This window comes from Rhincodon typus, chromosome 18, assembly GCF_021869965.1.
Source record: "Rhincodon typus isolate 14 chromosome 18, sRhiTyp1.1, whole genome shotgun sequence".
Taxonomy (NCBI): Eukaryota; Metazoa; Chordata; class Chondrichthyes; order Orectolobiformes; family Rhincodontidae; genus Rhincodon; species Rhincodon typus.
This window is the reverse complement of record NC_063349.1, coordinates 6,649,812-6,672,595: the sequence shown is the minus strand read 5'-3', so window position 1 is coordinate 6,672,595 and position 22,784 is coordinate 6,649,812. Positions and strand designations below refer to the sequence as shown.

Genomic DNA, 22,784 nt, shown 5'->3' with positions numbered 1-22,784 from the left:
CTTCGACCCCCCTCCTTCATTTTCTGAAGAAGGGTCTAGGCTCGAAACGTCAGCCTTCCTGCTCCTCCGATGCTGCTTGGCCTGCTGTGTTCATCCAGCTCTACACCTTGTTATTTCTGTTTCAATAGCTGGTGGGGTTAGACTAAGGAAAGACTGAGGCATCACACCCACCCTTTCCCAGGTTTGCCAACATGGCCGAGGATTCACCTTCGATACCAAGAGGAGAGGGATGGTAAGGTTGCAGGACAATAGGTCTAACCCAGGACCCCAGAAAAATCGCTGGGCGATCTGCTTGCCGGTTTGCAGCAATGGCAAAGCCCGCTCAACAACACACATCAAAATGGGCAGTAAACATGCAACAAGAAAGTCTTTCCTTTGTGGCCGACAGGTGTACCATAAACAGCCATTCTACGTCATGTGAACAAGCCACAAGTCTTTTTTTCCCCTGGTTCTGCTTTGCTACATACTGGCACTTTAGAACAGGCCAGGCCAATTCTTCAAAACGTTGCTCATCTTTTCCTCCAATTTTCACGACTCTGATAACTGGGCTCCGCACCACATTAACCTGCCCAGCTTCATCCACAAGGGTTAGGCAAACTCTGTAGACTGGGGTGGGGAGGGTGGAATGTTACAACCAGGAGCCCCATCATCCTCTGGCTTCATTGTTTTCTCTTCCAACCTATGGGATCATTGGAAGCTAACAGTCATGGCCACAAGCTATGACTGTTCAACTCAACAGGGATATAGTGGATCACATCCTGGGCCCTTGTTTTGTCAATGTGTCTTAGTAGGCATAGTTCACACTGGGACAGAACACAGAAAGGGAAGGCCAGCCAGCACATAGACAGACAGTCAACACAGCCAATTCTTTCTAAACACAAGGGGGCTAGTCACATCTTATATTACAACCCTCACTAAACTCTTCCCAATTTTTCTCACCGCACGGGCGAAGAGAACTCCGTCGATAACTGCATGAGATAAACCCTAAATAAAAGCGCTTTACTGCTGCGCTCCACTCCACTTAATATGCGTGCAGCTCATGAAATATTACAACATTTACAGTCTTTTCTCACTTACAAGTCAAACCAACTGACCCCAGAGTACAATAAAAAGGCAAATAGTCAGTCTTTTGAGAAGGTCAGTTCATTTGCAAAGCAATCGCAGTTTGCACCTTTTTTTTTTGTTTCTTTCCCCCCTCTATTCAGTTCATCCCTCAGGCAACACATTCTTTTCAATGTGTTTTGCCCCACTCAGTCTACCTCTCCCTCTCTCTCTCTCTCCGAACGAGCCAGTTCACCATTCATCATCTTTAGGGGTGGATGGAGATTGAGCCACCTGTTCCTCTGGGGCTTGGACCACTCGCTTTTTATTGGCACAGCAGGGCTTGAAGAGCTGAGGGTCAATTAACACCTCCCCAAACCGACCCTTGTAAATGATTCCACAGCAAACCTTCTGCCTGCAGAGCAACGAAAGGGGAAAAGGTTTAGAAGCACAAAAAAGAACAAGCTGGTCCGTCGAGCCTACCTCAAGTTGACGATGAGTAGATGCAAGATTAAGACTGCATCCAATAATGCATGTGCAGCTGGCCAAAACAGTCTCACTGGAAGTCATGAACACTCACTTCAAGAGTTGGGATGTCATATTGCATTTGTACAGGACGTAATTGAGGGCACTGTTGGAGTACTGTATACAGTTCTGGTCGGCCTTCTATAGTCATAGAATCCCTACAGTGTGGAAACAGGCCCTTCGGCCCAGCAAGTCCACACCAACCCTCAGAGCATCCCACCCAGACACATGCCCTTATAACCCACCTAATCTACACATTTCTGAACACTATGGGCAATTTAGCATGGCCAATCCACCTAGCCTGCACATCTTTGGACTGTGGGAGGAAACTGGAGCACCCGGAGGAAACCCACGCAGACACGGGGATATTGTGCAAACTCCACACAGACAGTCGCCTGAGGGTGGAATTGAACCCGGGTCCCTGGTGCTGTGATGCAGCAGTGCGAACCACTGAGCCACCGTGCCACCATATAAGAAGGATATTATTAAATTAGAGAGGGTTCAGAAAAGATATACCCGGATATTACCAGGAACAGAGGGTGTGAGTTATAGGGAGAGGCTGGGACTTACTTAACTGGAACATAGGAGGCTGAAAGGTGACCTTACAGAGCTTTACAAAATTATGAGGGGCATAGGTAAGGTGAATAGCAAAGGTCTTTTGCCTAGGGTAGGGGAGCTCAAAACTGGACAGCATATTTTTAAGGTTGCGAGAAGAAAGATTTAAAAAGGACCTGAGGCTGACTTTTTCACACAGAGGGTGTTTCATATGTGGAATGAACTGCCAAAGGAAGTGGGTAGATGCAGGTACAGTTACAACATTTAAAAGACATTTGGACAGCTACCTAAATAGGAAAGGTTTAGAGGGATATGGGCCAAGTGCAGGCAAATGGGACTAGTTTAGTTTGGGAAACTTGGGTGGCATGGACGAGTTAGACCAAAGGGTCTGTTTCAGCGCTGTGGGATTCTATGTCCCACTCCCAACTTCACTCACAAAACACATTCATTCCCTCAGGTCCAATAAGAGAGATTTATAAACAAACTTTACATTGGGATATTCTTCTCAAAAACATGTATTTTTAAAACACTGAACAACGTCTCAAGTCACTTCACAGGAGCGTTGTCAGATGATAAAAATTGACGCCGTGTCACACAGTGACCAAAGATTTGGTTCAGAGTAAGGTTTATGAAGCATCTTAAAAGGAGGGAAGGTTGAGAGCTTTAGGAGGGGAATTCCAGAGCTTAGGGCCTAGCGGGTTGTAATTACAGGCAGCAATGGTGTGGGAAAAGGAAGCTGTGATGAAGGGCCAGACTTGGAGAAATGCAGAGTTCTCAGATTATCATGGAATTGATGTGGGGGTCCAACTCTTGAAAAATTTGAATAGGAGAATGAGAAAGTTGATTGTCGGTGGCATATGATAATGTCACAGAACTTTTAATCTGGAACCTCGGGAGAATGTTCTGGAGACGTGGGTTCAAATCCCACGATGACGGCTGGTGAAATTTGAATTCAACAACAAAAACTTCAGACATGAAAAACTGGCTTATTAGCAACCGTGTAACCACTGTTGGTCATTGTTAAACACCCATCGAATGCCCAAGTGTCCTTTACAAAAGGAAATCTTCCATCCTTACATGGTCTGGTGACTCCAGACCATGTGGTTGACCCTTAACATTCTGGGCAATTAAGAGATGGACAATGAAGGCTGGTCTAGCCATTGAGCATGGAGAGGCCAACGAGGAGATAGGAAGGAGGAAGAGGTGGAAGTTTACAGACGTAAAAGTAACAGGGTTTGGTGACGGCGAAATACGGAATCCGAATCCCTATGATGAACTGGATGTTGAAGCTATGAACCATCTGTTCAGTAGCTGAGGGAGGGGTAAAGAAATTGATGATGAGGCAATAGAGTTTGTGTCAAAAGCATTAGCAATGATCTTTATCCTTCCAATATTTAATTGCAAGTGACTTCAGTTCATCCAGGACTACAGCAGTTTAAGAAAGAAGTCCAATCATAGTCTTTTCAAACCTAACTAGAGATCTCATCGGAGAACCCCTGAGGAAGAGTGATCGTAATATGATGTTTCATGTGGAGTTTGAAAGCACTGCAATCGGGTACAAAACTGGGTCCTTAAATTTAAACAACGTCAATTACATAGGTATGAGGGCTGAGTTGGCTAAGGTCGGTTGAAACATCATATTAAAAGATACAATGATCGATTAGGTAAAGGCAGAGCCAGGAGATATGAGGAGGAATAAGGAAATGACGGAGCTGTTAAATATTTTGTTTCTGCCTTTCACAATAAAAGCCATTAAAAAAAAAACAGAAACACTGTGTAACCAAGGGGCTAATCAGAGAAAGGGCATTAATGCAAAGAATATTAGTAAAGAAAAAAGTACTGGAGAGATTAATGGAACTAAAAGCCGATATATCCTCTGGATCTTGAGACCTACTCCTAGGATTTCAAAAGAAGCGACTGTACATTTATGGATGCACTGGTCATGCTCTTCCGAAGTTGCCTTTGTGCTGGAATGAGCCTTGAGGACAGGAAGGAGAAAGAAAACAGGGAACAACAGGAGACTGAGCCTGATATCAGGAAAATGCTAGATTCCATTAAGGAAGTATCAGCAACACTTAGAAAACTGTAATATAATTAGTCACTCAATAATACTTTACATAAGTGAAATCATGTTTGACAAATTTACTGTTTTTTTTTGGAATTTGTAACAAGCAGGGTAAATAAACCAGTAGATTTAGCGTATTAGATTTTCAAAAGATAGCAAAAGGTTTTTTTGCACAGAATACGGGCTAAAGGTTAAAATATTAGTATGAATGAATGAATTGTCAAAAGATATAAAGTTGATCAAGAATAAGTGGATATATTTCTGGATGGCAGGTTGTTATTAGCATAGGTGTTGCAATGATCAGTGCTGGGGCTTCAGCTATCCTCAATCGACATGAATGACTTACATTACGTTCAGTCGCTGTGCTTCCAAGATTGCTGACAATAGAAGTAAGCATGCAGATACAGCCAGCAATTGGGAAAGCAAATGATATGTTGGCCTTTACTACAAGAGGTTGCACTGCAACAGTAAGGAGGAACTACTGCAATTTCACAAGGCATTATTACGGAGACCACAGCTGGAGTACAGTTTTAGTTTTTGTACCTGAGGGAAAGATGCATTTATCTTAGATGGTGGGCAGCAAATGTCTTTCTTGGGACGTTGTATAATGAAGATAGTTTCGAGTAAAAGAGGTTAGAGGACTGAAAGATGATCGCATTGAAATATAAAAAATTCTGCAAGGGCTAGGCAGGGTAGACACTGAGAAGCTTCTTTCCTCTAGTTGAACAGTCTATAATGTGAAGGTTTTGTCTCAGGATAAGACCATTACAGAGTAAGAAGAATCAGCCATTTGCTGAATACTCCAGATTCCCATGTTTTCCTAATCAAGAACCTTCCTTGGTTTTAAAAAAGATCATAGATTCTGCCTCTAATGCATTTATTGAGGAAGTGAGTTCAAAAGGCTCACAACCCTGTGAGGAAAAATGAATTCTGAACCCAGTCTGAAATGGCTGGCCCCTTCTAGTCCCTGGGTCTTGACTGCCCGACAAAAAGAAACATCCTTTCCAGATCCACCCTGTCAAAATCCCTGAGGATCTTATACATTTCATTCTAATCACTCCTTACTCTTAAATTCCTGGTGGGGGTCTGAGGAAGAGCCATCTAGACTCAAATCATTAGCTTGCTGTCTCTCGGTGGATGCTGTCTGATTCACTATGATCCCCAGCATTTGCTGGCTTTCTGTACAGATTCCAGCATCTGCAGTAATTTGGACCAACAGTGAATGTAAGCTGAAGCTGCTCAACCTTTCTTCATAAAACAGCCAGCCCATTCCAGATATCAGTGAAGTACTTGCATTCTTCTTTAAATATCGCTTGAAATGTAAATACACATTACACCAGATGTGGTTGCAGCAATGCCCTGAACACCTGGAACAGAACCTCCATAATTTTATATGCCATTCCCTTTCCATTAACAACACCATTCTATCTATCTTGTTAATTACCCACTTTTACCAACGTTCTCACTTTTTGTGATTCATGTTCAAGGATACATTGTCTAAGTGCCTGCTTTCAGGTGAGGTGTTAAACTGAGACCCAATCTGCCATCCTTAGGTCGATATAAAAAAAAATCCAATGACAATATTTTAAAAGTACAGCATTCTGGCCAGTGCTAACGCTCAACCACTCTCAGTTTATCAACAGTTTATTTTCTCAGTACATCTTGCTCAATACAATTCCGCGTAGCCGACCAATGGAAGCAGCATAGAAAACGGACGAAATGTGTACCTTTTCCAGTAAGTGAGGTCTAAGAATGAGAAGACAGGCACCCTGTTTGATCCAGACGCCATCTCTGCATCGGAACCCTCATCCGAGTGATTACTGTAGCAGGGGGATTGTGCTGGAGACATACTGGATGTTGTACTATGCGCATCAGAGTCTGTAGTTAAAGAAAAAAATAGGATTAGGGAATCAAAGGCCACAAAGATCATCATGAGCCTACTTCAACACAGCAAATGCATCAAATTCCAATCAGTCCCACTTATTCAAATGCATAAACTTGTAGGGATGTTAGAACTGTTCACCAGTTAGATTAGAGGTTTACCCATGCATGATTCCAACACCTTAATACCCTCACTGAAGAAGAAAAACCTAGCACTGGCCCAAATCTTTTCACACCCTGTTTGCTTTTAATTCCGCCTCTCCCTTCCCGTCAATTCTTTGCAAAAATTCTTCTCTTCAAACGCGCAGGTGCAAAATCCTGCAGGTGCTGGAAGTCAGACATCAGAACAGAAAATGCAGAAGCAGACGATCAATTTGAAAATTCTGTCAACTCTGTACTTCTCCCCACAGATGCTGTCAGACCTGCGAAGTACTTCCAGCACTTTCTGTTTTTAATTCTGCAGACAGCTACTGCAACTAATACACAAAAACACGGGTTATACTAGAACAGAATCTTCACTCAAATCCAGATAGCCTTCAGGATCTGGAACTGTGTTGTTCCTTACTCTTTGTCTTCAGTGGGCTGGTACAAATGAACAACAGGGGAACTGTTTCTTAGGATCATTGAACAACAAACCACGCCAGTTCTTGTAATAGGATATCTCTATCCAATTAGCCCCATTCCTCTGAGCTTTCCCAACAGCCTGGTAAATGTTCCCTTTTCAAGTATATATCCAATTCATTTTTTGAAAGGTAATGGACAATCTTCCTCCATCCATTCAGGTAATACATTCCAAACCACAACATCTTGCTGTATAAAAACATATCCTCATCTTTCCTCTGCTTCTATTGCTAATTGCTTTAAATCCATTCCTCAGAGTGGAAAGTCTGTACCTATTTACCCTATGAAAATCCCTCAATGTTGAGCACTCCTAGTAAATCTCATCATAATATTCTCTGTGTGAAGGAGAATAATCCCAGGATTTCCAGTCCTTCCATGTAACTGATAGCCCTCAACATTTAGATCATCCTTCCTGCCAAAGTGGATAAATTCACATCTACCTATATAATCCATCTGCTAAATTTAAAGGTCCACCCACTTAACTTATCTATGTCCCTCTGCAGATTCCTCAGGTCCTCTTCATAACTTACTCTCCTTGAGCCATCAGCCAATTTGGCGACCATACATTTTGTCCCTTTGGCCAAGTGAGGGGAGGTGATGGCCCAACGGCATTATCACTGGACTATTAATCCAGAGACCTAGGTAATGTTCTGGGGACCCAGGTTTGAGTCCAACCATGGCAGATGGTGGAAATGGAATCCAATAAAAAACAAAGTCTGGAATTAAGAGTCTAATGATGACCATGAATCCATTGTTGATTGTCGGAAAAAACCTCATCTGGTTTGCTAATGGCCTTTAGGGAAGGAAATCTTAAATTCTCATTTCTAACTGGCTTGCGAACAGTCCCCTCCTTTAAATCCTTATCTGGTCTGGCCTAAATGGGACTCTAGACCGACAGCAATGTGGCTGACTCTTAACTGCCCTCTGGGGCAATTAGGGATGGGCAATAAATGCTGGCCTAGCCAGTGACACCCTCATCCCATGAATGAATAACAAAATAAAAAGTCATTGATGTAGATTGTGAGTATTTGAGGTCTGAGTACGGCACTCCATGTGTCACATCTTGTCAACCGCACTGGTATTCTACACATAACGTTGCAAGGCACTCCTGCTTTAAGACTCCTTAACAACTTATCTTTCATTGCATATATTTTTGTAAGGCGCTACTCAACATTGATGACATGCATCCATCCACTCAATTTAAAGATAATTTTCCCTCTGGTATGTGTTTCAGCCAGCAAGGTCAAATAGTAATCTTGTCTTACACTCTTCACAAGTTACATTATCCCACACTGAACAATTACTTACATCACATTCAGTGGGTTTACTACCCTCAGTGTGTACACTGAACAGAACCTTTAACAATAACTGTAATATTGTTTTAGGGATGTATCTATTGTTGGGTTTATTTGATGAAGGTGCCAGGGTATGCTCCATATCAGAATGTTAAAATATTGAACCAACCAACCGTTATCACACTGGCGCAGACAGCAATGACTTTTGCAAAGCAACAACACTGTCCCCTCTCTTACATCTCAGCCAAATATTTCATTTCTACAATTGCCAAGATTTGATCATTGACTCTTAGTTCAATTTGAAACTGATAACAACTGGAAAGGGCTCTTACTAAGATGTTTAAGGCTTTTGCTACTGTCAACATTAAGAAGGCCAGAGCATCTTTGCCTTTAATCACTGCAGTTCCGATCGGCCATGGTGCTTTTATCGTGGCCAAGGATTGAATGACCAAGCAGTATGTGGCCAAGATTGATTGGAGAGGAGATGACGGTGTCCCATCTCCGGAACAGAGGTTGCAAATGGGTGGGAGATGCTGTTGAAATAAAAGTTGGTGAGATACTGTAGTGCATCAAACATACTGCAGTTATAATGCCTCAAAGTTGGAGACAGAGTGTAGCGGCTGGGACATGTAAGCTGCTCTGTGTACTCAAGTGCACCCATCCAACGTGTGGTGAGATTCATCACACATCCATCTCTGGTCCTGTAAATGGTGAAGAAGCATGAAGTGGAAAGGAGGTGAATTAGTGGCATGGAATACCCAGGCTATCTTCATGACCACACTGTTACGATGACTAGTTTACCTTTTGGCCAATGGTAGCAAACTGTAACTCCCCCAACCCTCAAGCGATATCGATGTCAGGGGACTCAGAAAAGCAGCAGCTGAGAAGTAGTTTGGCTTCAACTTACTGAGGATGACCATTACCAGTCTTTGATGGGTCAGCCCAAGTCTGAAAGGTCTTGAAGATGTGGATGAAGACTGCAAAATCATCAGTCAACATCCCAGTCCTGTCGTTAGGCTGATGGGGAAGATAACTGTTGAAACAGCTAACGCTGGCTCGGTCAAGGACATCAGCTGAGGAATACTGACAACGGGCTGAGGTTTCTTTTAATCATCAGATAGACGCAGGTGAAGATATTGAGATATTCATGGGCATGTACTGTACCAGGCTATCTGCCAACTGCATTTTCAGTTGCAATCAGTGACTGAAAGCACCTGGGAACCAAACAAAAATATCGCAAAATGCACTTACTCTGCCGTTTGAGCTCTTTCTGGATCTTGCTGATTTGACTGGCTTTGATTCTGTTCCCAGTGAGAGATTTTGCCTTTTTGGGCTTCAATGCTGTCTTTAAACTTGGTCCTGCTCGAACATCAACCACCTGCAAGGCACAGTAGTCCATGCATATAGTTACTGCCACTGATACAGTTGAGAAATACTCCCATCCAATACTCGGACAACACTTAAATTGACAGCACAGCAAATTGGATATTGCACCTTTGCAACAGTATGAAATATTGGACAAATTCATTTGCTGAATAATGACCTGACAGAGTGATATCATTATTTCACATCTTCACACTACTCCCGAGTACATTCTTAGTGGAAATGATTTGAAAACTTTAATTACAGCCTGCACTTGATTCAATGCTGCGAATGTCAAATGACCTTTCTTTTTCCTAAAGACAGCCTCCACTGCTCGCATTGCTTGACCAGGTCACTATTATTTTTGAATGCCGTTTCGGGCATTAAATCATCAGTAGGTCACACACACACACACACACACACACACACACACAGCTGTTGATGGACACAGAATATACTTACATGATTCCAGTTTTTTTTGGAACCAACAGGGAGCTTCTTCCACCGTTTCACCAACAGGACACAGGCATTGCAGATTTCACCCGAACGGGCTTCATTCAACCTGCAAGGGAACGCGAGCAAATCCAACTTGAATGGGTCCTTCCATGAAAAGGTTACACACTTTGTTCATTGTTTAATTCTCTCTCTTTTTATATAAACAAAAAAATCTGGTTTCCCCCTACTTACCCAAAGCAGCTCTGGAAGTCCTTCTCATAGCGTTTGCTATCAGTGAAACGCGAGCTTGATGACTTGGCCCGGCAGATACAACAACCGTCCAGGCTCCGATACATTTTGGGCTTGTGGAAGCCGAACATCTTCCGGTCAACTTAAGAACAAGACACACCCTGAAAGCAAGAGTCGAGCTGTTTAGGTTTAAACTGTAGAACCGCGGCTGGTGCCAGGAGCTACAGAGCGTTTAGGCTGAACCGTCATTTATTTCAGTGCCAGATAAACACACGTGTTTAAATTAGGAAGCTCAACACTGGTATAAAACACTTCGCCACAGACCTGCAGAACTAACTCACAGGCCTGTTAACCATTGCCCCGTCCCCTCCTAGGCTCTTTGCCACTGACTTGCAAAAGTTTTGTTGAATTAAAGATTTGAGAATGAACTTCTAGTTCACTTCAGTTGCCCTGATTTCACCTAAGAATTGACTGCAGTAAATATGGAATGAGACATTTAGTACATTAACCGAGGTCAATTATTTTTATCTGAAATAAGAGTATTGAGTACGTGAAATAGCAGCAGGTAAAATGGAGTCAAAACGTAAATCCAATTGAATGGAACAGACTTGAGGGGATGAATAGCCTTTTCCTGCTCAGAAGGTGTGTCTTAGTTTGGACAGTAGGGCGAACACAATGCAGTTTCTCCTGCCAACATACCTGCTGTGTTACATCTCATATGTCACATATGTCACACTAGTCGTCTTAAACCATCCTTTCCACATCCATTGCAACTGTAACCTCCAACACCCAAGTGTTTATAGGTCAACTCCCCTTCCTGCTGCCTGTCCTCTAGAGGAGATTTTATCACTATTCAGCTCTGATCATTAGATCCAATCGCTCACATTTTCTCTCCTGGTCGTCAATTTTGACGGTTCTTTTCACTCTTGCAATTTCAAGTACCACTTACAGTCTATGTATTTTAGCCGTCGTTGTAGTACACATTATTTCAAAAGCCTTTCTTTCTTCCCACAGATCTTTAATTATCATCCAAGTTTCTGAGGCATAAGAAAGTAGATACATTGCAGAATTTTGTTTCCTGTTTACATTTTATTGAAACACTTTTTGCCAATCCGATAAATTTCCTACAGGATTATTTCGAATGCTTGTCATTTAACCTTTAAAAAATTGGTGGTAGAAAGCATGTTTTTTTTAAAATTCATTTTCAGGATGAGGGCATCACTGGCTAGGCCAGCATTTATTGACCATCCCTAGTTGCCTAGAGGGCAATTAAGAACCAACCACTTTGCTGTGGGTCTGGAGTCACACAAAGGACAGACCAGGTTCTTCCCCAACAAACATCAGTGAAACAGATGGGTTTTTCCAACAATGGAACTCTTAATCCCAGATGTTTATTGAATTCAAATTCAATATTCAGGACTTCAGTATAATATTGAATTCAGTACCATCTGTCATGGCAGGATTTGAACTCAGTTAATCTGCGGATTAATCTATCTAGTGATAATACCACTGGGCTGTTACCTCACCCAAATTTAATTAAAGTCCCTCCCAGCTGAGGCGCCTCTGTATTGCTGGCATAGAGCATCATACAACTCAATGGAGCTGATGGGACGACAAAGCCAACACAACAGTCTGAATTGGGCAATGATTCTTAGACAACGTTGGCCATGGCCAGCATTAACTGACCATGCCTAGATGCTTAACAGAGTGATATCCATATGTTAAAGTGGACAACTAATCACTTTCAAGAGATTTATAACAGTTTTATTTGGAATCTACATTTTAGCACAAACACCAGTTCCCACCTTTCCCTGTCCAGAAGCTCATACCTCACTGGTGAAGAACTAGGCCTGTTATTCATTTTAAGAACGCACCATCAAATTAAAATGAAAAGACATCAAAAAAAAAACAAATCGCCACAACACAGTAACAATAACAACAGAAAAACCCAGCTTTTATTTTAGTTTTAATCAACATGTCCAGAAATATTACGACATACCTCTGGAGTAGGTGGAACTTGTACTCTAACCTCCTATGTCAGAGGTAGGGACACTGCCACTGTGCCATGACAGGCCCCAAAACAGAATCCTGCTTTCTCTGAACAGTCCCAGCACCAATTTGATGAACTAAACAACTGAACTTGAACCTGGATCTCCTGGCTCAGATGTAGAGCCACTATCACTGCACCACAAGAGCTCTCAAGTACAATGTTCAATCAGCATTGTCTACTCTCAGTCAGTCAGTTCTGGTTGACCCTTAAAGGGATTGCAACCTAACATTGACACTAGTTACCCCAAGAACACCTGGCGAGGAATTCTCCTTCTAAGTCATTTGATGCAGCTATGAGATTTGCTAGGCACTTCACTGAACTGATGAGTCAACCACATCGCCGTGGTCTTGAATCACGTAACAGACATCAAAGAACCAGCTGGATTTCTACTCCAAACCAACTGCTTGAAGGCTGATTTTTACTGCACTGCGTTTCTGTTTCCTCCCTTAAACAGGATCTTCACTACACAGTTCAACAAGACAGCTCACCCTGACCTTAAGACAAAGAAGAATGGGCAAGAAGGAATGGCCTTACCATGAGGGCTGCATCCAGAGAACAGTGAAGAGATGTCCGATTTGAGGAATACTTCAAGCACTTTTTTCTTTGTTTTTCAGATTTCCAGTATCTGTACTATATTAATTTTGCACACACTTTCATATTCAATTAGCTACTCCTAGGGCTGTACATCTCAAAGTGCTAAGTTCTAGCATGACGCATCATTTGGAATGTCTATACTCACCTTTCCCCATTCAAAAGAACATGCTAAGGTAATTACACTGAACAGAAAAGACCATAAACCAGTCTCAGGTATAATTCACGAACTCACACTTTGTCTGGATATCACACGGATTTTTCATTTTGTAGGTGAGACGAAAACCAGAGGACTTAGTTCAAGAACAAAAAGTCTCCCTTTTATACAGAGATGAGGAGAATTATTTCCTCTCAAAGCGTCATTAATATGGAATTCTCTTCCCCTAACATGCAGTGGAGGCTGGTTCTTTAAATCTATTCAAGACGGAGTGTGACAGATAGAGAAGGGAGTTTTATGAGGTGCAGACAGGAAAGTGGAGCTGAGACCACAACCAATCACAATCTTATTGAATGGTGCAGCAGATTTAAATGGGCCACGAGACCTAATCTGAAGTCAAACTAGACTTGAAATGTTGTGTGTTTCTCTCCCTGCAGATGCTGGTAGACTTGCTGAGCTCCTCTAGCATTGTCTGTTTATATTTCAGATCTCCAGCATCCAGACTGTTTTGCTTTTATCCAATGTTCCTTTGCTTCTCAAGATCACAGAGTGTGAATAATACACAGTGGGTCTTTTTCTTTGGTCAAAAGTTAGTTGATTTAAGTTTATTTAATAGCAGCAGAGTCCGATGAAAGATCATCAATCTGGACTGTCTATTCTGTTCCTCTCTTCACAGATGCTGGCTGACCTTCAGAAAATTTCCAGACTTTGCTATCTTTAAAATGGTATGTCCTTAAAGTCATAGTTACATCCCTGAAAATTTAAGTGAAATGATGCTTAGTGAATCGTAATTTTCTATAGAAATCAATGTTAAATTTGAAATTAGGTTCCTTCATACATTTCTTGTTCGGGGTAAAAAAAAAATGTCTAGGCTGAAACATTGTACCATACATATGCAGCACTGTGTTTTCCTAGCTGAAATAACTTGCAACATAAAATAACTTACTAAACATGAAAGAAACATTGAACCGCAAGATATCTTAGAACATTTCTCAGTAGAAAGTAACTTCAAAAGCCATTAATTTTTATATGGTGTGCACTCCTAAGTGCCTACATTCTTAAGTAAAAGAATTCTTAGGATAAAACGCATTTAAAAATAGTGAAGTATGACAAAGTTAACAAATCATAAATTACATTCACCTGATGGTTTAAATAATCAGGCTCCATCTAGGGGCAGAAGCAGATCAGTGCATCTGCATGAAGAATTTCAAACATGCATAAGTCTGTGACTAAAGATATCTCTCCATGCATCAGTTCAAACTAACAAACCCCTTATCATGAGACTGGGGTTTCTGTTCTCTCCAGCCAGGAGAAACAGCCTCTCAGCATCTATCATGTCCTGCCCTTTCAGAATCTTCAGTTTCAAATGAACCATCTCTCATTTCTCCACATTCCGGAGTATATAGACCGTTCTGCTCAACTTGCCTTCATTGAACAATTCTTCTGTCCCAGAAATTAATCTAACAATCCACTGTTGCCGGCAATTTGATCTTTGCTTAGCTACAGTGATGAGGCTGTGTACACTACTTCAGTGAAGTCCTAAATGGAACTGATGTTAACATATCCAAAACCCATTAATTTACACAATCAAAGTCAGGCTTGTGCCTGATTAGTTCTGGACTTTGCTGCCTGGGGAAACAATCTAAGAATGTCATACTTCTCAATTTCATCTTTTCTTCCGGAAACTATCCATGAATAAAGAACGAGATTGCTTTAACAATATTAGCAAGAAAGACAGGCGATTTATTTACTTATCAGGACTGCTACATATTCAGTTTGCTGTATTTTAATCTCAGTCACAGATTTTATCCCTTGCTACCTTACACATTACTGGAGGCTACACAGCGTGCATTCCAAAGCCTGCCACTGCCAAGTGTTTTAATAACTTGGGTATTTAGGGCAGACACTCAACCACTGTTTACCACCGTAATCAGTGCATCAGATGTAAAACTGATATTTGTATCTATGGCAGCTCCAGTTTTCCACTCTATTACGTGCCTGTTCCATGTGGGATAGACCCACGAGCTTTTTTTTTTAATATAAACGCGAGCCTTGTTAATCTGCATCATCGTTGCCAGTGATTTGTGCGCTTGTTCTTCCAGGTTCTGTAGCTCCTTTACCTCATTTCGAACTGTTATTTGCTCAGCATATTGTGACCCAATGTTCCATCTAAGCCACATAACACTCAGACTGGATTAAATGGAAGAACAAGCAGGCCCCATCCAAGCAACATTCCCTTAAGATGCATAAATATCATTTGCAGCTACATGCTCCTTGAAAGCGACCACGCAGCATAACAAGTAGCCACCCACAGTAAACTGAACATACAGGGAACATTCTTGGTGATCTCTATATTTTTCTTATGAAAATATATTTTCTCACTTTTATTTGTGTTGAAATTCATTTCTAAATGTATGCCCATTCTGAGAGTTTATTAAAATCTTCTTGTAATTTGTTGCAGTCTCCCCTGCTATCGTATTAACACCAAATCGGGCAGGATAGTGATCAGCAAGGTTAGAAATTCTGCTTCTCAAACTTAAATTATTCGTAGAAATTGTGAGCAAGAGTGATTCCAGCTCTGATCCTTGTGGCACCCCACTTCTTACCTTCTGCCACTCCAAACAGCAATCCTTTCTTCATTCTCTCTGCTTTTTGTTATCCAATCTGCTACTCGTTGCCTGACTTTGTATTCTTTGACCTTATCCCTCAGTAATTCTGTGGTTCATACTGAAGGCCTTTTGGAAATCTAGGTAAACTACATCCACTGCATTACCCCTCTGATACCACTTCAAATTCAATGAAGCTGGACAAGCAAGACTCTCCCTTTAGAAATTTATGTGACTCTTCATTATCATGCCTTGGGTTTCTAGACATCTTCTATTTTCTCCTTTAGTAGGGATTCCATCATCATTCCTACCATTCATGGTCCATAGTTTTTGGAACAACGTCTTAGATACAGTTACAATGCTTGATCTCCACCAGCCCACTGCATCTTTTCCAAATCAATTAGTAAGCAGGTGTAATAATTCCTCTGCTGTCTCTTCTGTAGATCCTTTTAAAAGATGAAATCTGTCTGGACTAGGGATTTTATCTTCTTTTGAGAATGATGCCTATAGTGGTTCTCTTCCAATTTTATCATATGTCATATATCATATATGTCATAATATATTTTTTTAAGTCACAGCATCCAAATGATCTGGCTCCTGGAAAATTTCAAGCAAAATGTTTAATATTTTGGCATTTTACGACTGATGTCGTGAATATCCTCTGTACCGACCTCAATGGCCTTATTCTCAAGCTGACTTCCCTTTCTTTATTCATGAACCTGTTAAATATTTTACTTTTTTATGTTCCTCGATCATTTGATTTTGTGGTTCCTCTCTGCCATCGCAATTTTTTTTTGAACTTCTCTTTAATTCCATTATATTCTCGCTTGACATATATTCTTCCAGGACTTCCCTGAACACCATTTAAAATGTTTTCCATTGTGTTCTACACTTACATTTTAATATTGTTGTCCACGTTATTGGCCTACCAAGTTCTAGTCCCGGGCTCTTAAAAGTCAACATTTCTTTAATTTATTAATCCCAGTCTTTGTCTTGCCTATCACCATCTTAATTATTAAGTTAAACAGTATAATATTATGGTCACTATTCCCTAAAGGTTCCCCTGCTTTTACTTCGCTCATCGGCACTGCATCTTTCCCGATTACTAAATCTAATTCCAAGTCCTCCCTTTTGGAGCTTCTTACATGCCAACTTAGGACTGAACCCCATGAACTCCAGTTCCTTATCCCCTTTACACATCGCTTCTTGCCAATTCATTTTAGCTTAGCTGAAATCAACCGTTTGATTATTATTCTATGTTTTATGTTTATTTCTCTGGTTTGTTTTTTCCTCCACTGTTAGCACGCTGTCTCTAATAATCGTATTTACTTCAACTTCCCTTTCACCCTCTCTTATTTTTCTTAAATATAAAAATGCAATGTTTAACTCCCCCTTCTGATTTTTCTGTAGTAGTTACTGTTTATGGGAGCCTGCCATGGACAAAACAGTTTTCTAAGAGTGTGATTACAACTCCAAGGATGTAACACCTTCTCCCTTCTTAATCCAGAATCACGTTTGTAGGTTCTGTCCTTTCTTAAGAGCAGACAGTACCGACAGTATTAAAAGGAGCTATGTTCAAACTATAAACTGCAGTCCTGAACTCAAACATCATATGGGATGTCAGTTCGACTTATTACAACATACTTACTTCCCAATTTGTTTTGCTTGAATACCACAGACCTGAAGGATTATCAAGAGCTGTTTTTCTTGAGTTATTTGCTCAATGATGGACGTATCTTAAATCAAGGCTCCAAGATCTAAGAAAACTGAAATAGAGGAAAATTAATCAGAATATGGTTTTAAGCTTCATGCATTTTTCTTTATCAACCTGAAATATCTGGTCTGCCAGAGATATGACCTGGGACTGGTTTATAGCAAGAGTTCCAACAAATTCTTGAATAATGATTGATTACTTAGAAGGTCTGAAATGATAAATGGTCAAACTTCCTCCCATTCTCCTGAAAGTAGACACATACTGGACAAGGGATCTACATGCAAGCAGCTCCAGTCTCCAAACTAATGCAAAAATATAGAACCATGAGGAACTGCAGGCACAGACTGAGCAGGTTCCAGCTCCTTATTCTGGAGAAGGTCTGATGAGGTTGTAATAATTATGAATGGACTTGATGTGGGGAATCTGCTTCCATACCTAATGAGTGATCCAGCTGAAGGGGACATAAATAGAAGGCAATTGCTACCGGATAAAAAGAACTATTTAGAAGTGTTTTTTTTTAAATGGAAAGCAGTGAGAATTTGGAACCTACCCTCACATGGTGTGTGAAAACAGATAGCAGTGATACATTTAAACACAGGCTTGAAGCACGAAGGAAAAGGAACACTGCAATTTGACATTAACGTGGAAAGAAGTTATCAGAAGGGCAGAAAGTCTACGTGACAGAAAGAGTCCAGCACAGGCCTGTCAGTGGTGGGTAAGTTGTTGGAGAGGATTCTGAGGGGCAGGATTTACATGCATTTGGAAAGGCAAGGACTGATTAGGGATACTCAGCGTGGCTTTATGCATGGGAAATTGTGTCTCACTAGCTTGACCGAGTTTTTTTTGAAGAAATGACAAAGATTGACGAAGGCAGAGCAGTTAATGTGGTCTATGTGAACTTGAGCAATGCGTTCGACAAGATTCTGCATGGTAGACTGGTTAGCAAGGTTAGATCACATGGAATTTGGATGCAAAATTGGCTCGAAGGCAGGAGACAGAAGGTTGTTTCTCAGATTGGAGGCCCATGGCCAGCAGTGTGCCGCAAGGATCAGTGCTGGGTCCACTGCTTTTCATCATTTATATAAATGATTTGGATGTGAACGTAAGAGAAATGGTTAGTAAGTTTGCAGATTACACCAAAATTTCTGGTGTAGTGGACAGTGAAGAACTCTATCTCAGAGTACAAAGGGACCTTTATCAGATGGACTATTGGGCTGAGGACTGGCAAATGGAATTTAATTTAGATGAGTGTGAGGTGTTGCATTTTGGCAAAGTAAACCAGGGCAGAACTTGTACATTAAATGGCAGGGCCCTGGGGGCTGCTGCCAAACAAAGAGACCTAGGGATGCAGGTGCATAGTTCCTTGAAAGTGGTGTCATAGGTAGACAGGGTGGTGAAGGCAGCACTTGGTACGTTTGCCTTTCTTGGTCAGTGCATTGACTATAGGAGTTGGGATGTCATGTTCTGGCTATATAGCACATTGGTGAGGCCACTTTTGGAACACTGCGTTCAATTCTGGTCTCCCTGCCACAGGAAAGATGTTGTTAAACTTGAAAGGGTTCAGAAAAGATTTACAAGGTTGTTGCCGGGATTGGAGCATTTGAGCTATACTAAGAGGCTGAATAGGCTGTGGGGCTATTTTCCCCGCAGCATTGGAGGCTGAGGGGGTGACCTTATAGAGATTTATAAAATCACAAGGGGCATGGATAGGGTGAATAGCCAAGGTCTTTTCCCCAAGCTAGGGGCATCCAAAACTAGACAGCATAGGTTTAAGGTGAGAGGGGAAAGATTTAAAAGGGACCTAAGGGACAATCTTTTCACGCAGAGGGCAGTGCGTGTATGGAATGAGCTGCCAGAGGAAGTGGTGGAGGCTGGTACAATTACAACATTTAAAAGGCATTTAGATGGGTATATGAATAGAAAGGGTTTAGGAGGGATATGGGCCAAATGCTGGCAAATGGGTCTAAATCAGTTTAAGATGTCTGGGCAGTGCATACAAGCTGGACTGGACACTCTGTTTCCGTGCCGTAAAACTCTACGTTTCTGTAATTATAACCTTACCCAACTGGTACCTGTGAACACAGACATTGAATGACAACGTCAGCAATAGGTTCCTTCATCTTATTATTTGTAAGAATGCAAGAATCTCTAGACAGAAGAAGTCCAGATCAATCCAGTTCACCTTTTACCACCCTCATAGCTGCTGGTACACCAATAATGTGAGTTATTGATTAATCGTACCAATCAACCGCCATCAATTAGCCTACAACAGACCCAGTCATAAAGTGAGGAAATTCAGTGTCCTTGAGAGCTCTAAAAAAACAAAGCCACATTAACTCAACACAAACAGTAACAGAGCTAATACAATTCAGTGCTGAATAATCTCAATTCTTCCTCATGTTACCTGTGTCTCAACTGTCATGCTCTCAGCACAACACAACCCAAAATATACATTTGTACTTCTCAATATGTCCTGAATGGGAATACTGTGGAGATTTTTTTAAAAATCCACATCCCTTCACTCAAGTGCTAGTGATAACACCCTCAACAAGCAGCTGAATTTATGTAGTATGGGAAAATCTCCCATGTGCTAATGAGAAAGCTTTGAGCAGGGTGATAATCAGCCAGGTCGAAAGTGGTTGGTTTGAAGCAGTATCTTCCAATGAAAGCTGGAGAGACATTCGATAGCACAGCCTTCAATGAAGTGCAAGAGAAGTGGGAAACACGACTGAGCCCAGAATTAATCAATGCAGAGACCTGACAGTGCTGACTGGTTATGGAGATCGGGAAGGTGAGACCATGAGGGAATTGAACAGGGCGATGTGAAATGAAGAAGGTCTGGGCATCAGTGGACCAGAGTCAATGTAGGTGGGTAATTGTAGAGCAAATAAACAATTATTCAGGTCATGTCAGCTTTTCCAAAGAGTTAAACAATTTGTTCTACATGCTCCCATAGGCCTGAAAAATGTTCTTCCCCACGTGTTTATCCAATTTCCTTTTTTAAACGCGACTATTGAATCTGCTTGCACCACTCTTCTATGCTATGTATCCGAGCTCCTAATTCGATGGCTAAATCCATTCCTCAGCGCCTCTCTGGTTCCTTTGTCAATTATCTCAGGTCTGGGTCGACCCTGCTTGTTTGGAAACCCTTGCTTGCGCTTTCGAAATCTTTCATAATTTTGAAAGCATATAGGGACCTTCTCGGTCACCCGGGTTCCTCCTGAGATGTAGGATGCGCTAAGTGGCGTCAGATACTCAGCTACAAAAACAAAGCAATAAAAGGTGACTAGGGGCAAAAAAACCACAGGAAAATTCATCAAACTGTCGCAGGGAGGGCGGAAGTTAATGTTTCAGGTCGATGGCCCTTTCGTGTGTTTACCCATTCGAGCCATCCAGCACCCAGAAATACTGCTCACAAACTCTACTCCCATGCTTTGAGAGAGAGAGAAATAAATCCAACCTGACCATGTCTCCCTGTGATCCTGTCCATTTTGGCTGCGTCTTTTAGAAGCTATAAAGGAAACGGACTTTTCCTGGTTAAAACTGCCCAGGACAGACAGAGATTACAACTTAATACTACGTTAGCATCGCCCTCATTTCTGAAGCGTTTGTGTGTAAGCTTATATGTATTTTTTAAAAAATCCTACACTGAAGCACCGCCACCAGTGCAATATCGCAATCGCTGTCTCAGACGTGTCTGGGAGGTGGGGTCGCACGCTGCTTGTTGTTTGGTGTGTGTGTGTTTTAATCCTACAGACTCGTCTTTCTTCCGCTGCCTTTCTGACCACGCTGCAATCGCTTTCAAATTAAAAAAAACACCATCCGAAACCCGACACTTTCTCTTTCCTTCGACAATAAAAAAAAATGTCATTCATCACAACACCGGAAATCTGCGAGCCACAAACCACCGGACCAACGAGAAAGGATATAGGTCCAACCTCCACCCAGTTCTTACCACTGAAGTATACCCAAAATGATAAGATGCGCTGATCGCAACATTAAGCGCCTCAGGTTGCTAACTATTTCTGAATGGCGGGGGAGGGCGGGGGGTGAAGGGACAGGGGTGACATGTTTTGAAAATAACACGCAGATCAGTGCAAAAATAAAGTGGAAGCCGAATTTCTGATTGGAAAGATGTGGGATGGACTGAGTGAGCGATCCACGCTGCTCTTTGTTTTCAGACTCTGGCGTGCTGCTGCCTACGTGCTGCATCACCTCCCCAACACTGGGAGACAATCTTCCCTACACACACACACACACACACACACACAAAAAGACCCCAGCAAACTGCATCTAGTCCCCTCTCCTCCTGCTGATCAACCCACTCATCGCCGCTACCACCAGACCCTTCTAACTCTGTCCAGCCAGCCTCCCCTACCCAGCTCAAAAAATAAATAAAAGTCATTTAATGAATAAAAGAAAAAAAAAACGGCCTGCGGAGTTGCTTGGAACGAAGAGTTCACATGCATGACGCCATCAGCACAGAATACACAAAATCAAATCCGCAAACATAGAAATCGTTTCACAAAGTTCTGAGAACGAGCGATTAAAAAGGGTGGCGGTGAATCAAGAGAAAAATCTACACACTCCCAAGTTAAAATTAAAAATGTACAACGGATATATTTAAGTAACTCGTGTCGCAGAGGCGATCACCCACGGTGGTTTGTGTGTCTGTGTGTGTGTGTGTGCGTGCATGCTGCAGACTGGGGAAAGGTTGAAAAGAAATGGTCGAGGACAGGAGGGAGGGAGGGAGGGAGGAGGAACGGGGTGACCTTCTTTTAAGTTACAGACACTGAGTTGAAATGAACAAAAAAAAAGTTTTGTCTTTTCTCGCGGAAGGGCCGAGGGAGTTCCAGGAGAATGGAACGTTGTGTCAGAACGTTTGGAATCCCGCGGTCGCATGTAGCAACTGATTCATCCGGGCAAGGTTCTAAACTCGAACGCGGCGAGCGCCCACGTTCCATTCCCTGCTCATTGTTGCGAGCGAGAGGTTCCGCAAGATCGGGGAGAAAGAAAAAGTTTACAACTATGTCTTATAAAATAGAGCCAAGTTATTAATCAAACAGTGCAGTGTCAGACAACAGACTGCTGATCACATTTACTCGCGAACGTGTTACATTAAAATGCACTCACCAGCACGCAGCGTGAACTTCACTTTCTTTTTTTACAACCTCGCTGTTGATGTAGATAAAGCTCCACTGCTTTGCTTTTTTTTTGCTTTAAGGGGAGGTGCTGCCCGTGAATTACGTCCCGCGCAGGCGTATTCGGAAGCCTTTTGAAATCTTCTTGAATCAAATTCATTTGCATCAGGACGATGATGTCAGTCTCAACGCCAAATTAGGGAAGAGACGAACGCGGGAAATGCGCTCCCTCCACCCCTTTCCTTCCAGACGTCACAGGATGTTTGGACTGTACATGGTAAGAGGAAGAAGTGATTTGCGCTTTAAACTCTGCTCCGAGTCTGCATAAGTTTGGGGTGGCCACGCAGCAAGACACGGAATTGCTGCTCCTCCTCCTCTTGAGAGCAAAACAGACGTATGATCATTCCTGTTATTTTAGGCAGCTAGAGTTAGAGGGATTCCCATAATACCTGTCCGTCAATGTCCTGGGTGGGGTGAGAGAAGGAGAGATGGGCCA

The 22,784-nt window shown here is 42.0% G+C and overlaps 1 protein-coding gene across 1 annotated transcript; it reads right to left on the bottom strand.

The window, feature by feature from the left end:
• Nucleotides 1–84: 84 nt before the first annotated feature.
• Nucleotides 85–22,414, bottom strand: sinhcaf (SIN3-HDAC complex associated factor). Its single transcript, XM_020531759.2, has 7 exons — nt 22,281–22,414; nt 17,082–17,199; nt 10,033–10,190; nt 9,808–9,907; nt 9,235–9,361; nt 5,914–6,064; nt 85–1,456 (listed from the first exon to the last, which is right to left on the bottom strand). The coding sequence occupies exons 3-7, from the start codon at nt 10,158–10,160 to the stop codon at nt 1,294–1,296; spliced, it is 669 nt and encodes a 222-aa protein (XP_020387348.1). The 5' UTR covers nt 10,161–10,190; nt 17,082–17,199; nt 22,281–22,414; the 3' UTR covers nt 85–1,293.
• Nucleotides 22,415–22,784: the final 370 nt, after the last annotated feature.

Bases quoted from the DNA above. Each gene is read 5' to 3' on its own strand.
- sinhcaf (XM_020531759.2), bottom strand. From the start codon at position 10,160: ATGTTCGGCTTCCACAAGCCCAAAATGTATCGGAGCCTGGACGGTTGT. The intron at 9,908-10,032 runs GTAAGTAGGGGG...GTTCCCTTGCAG, and splicing joins GACTTCCAGAGCTGCTTTGG to GTTGAATGAAGCCCGTTCGG. The intron at 6,065-9,234 runs GTAAGTGCATTT...CTTTAACTACAG, and splicing joins GAAAGAGCTCAAACGGCAGA to ACTCTGATGCGCATAGTACA.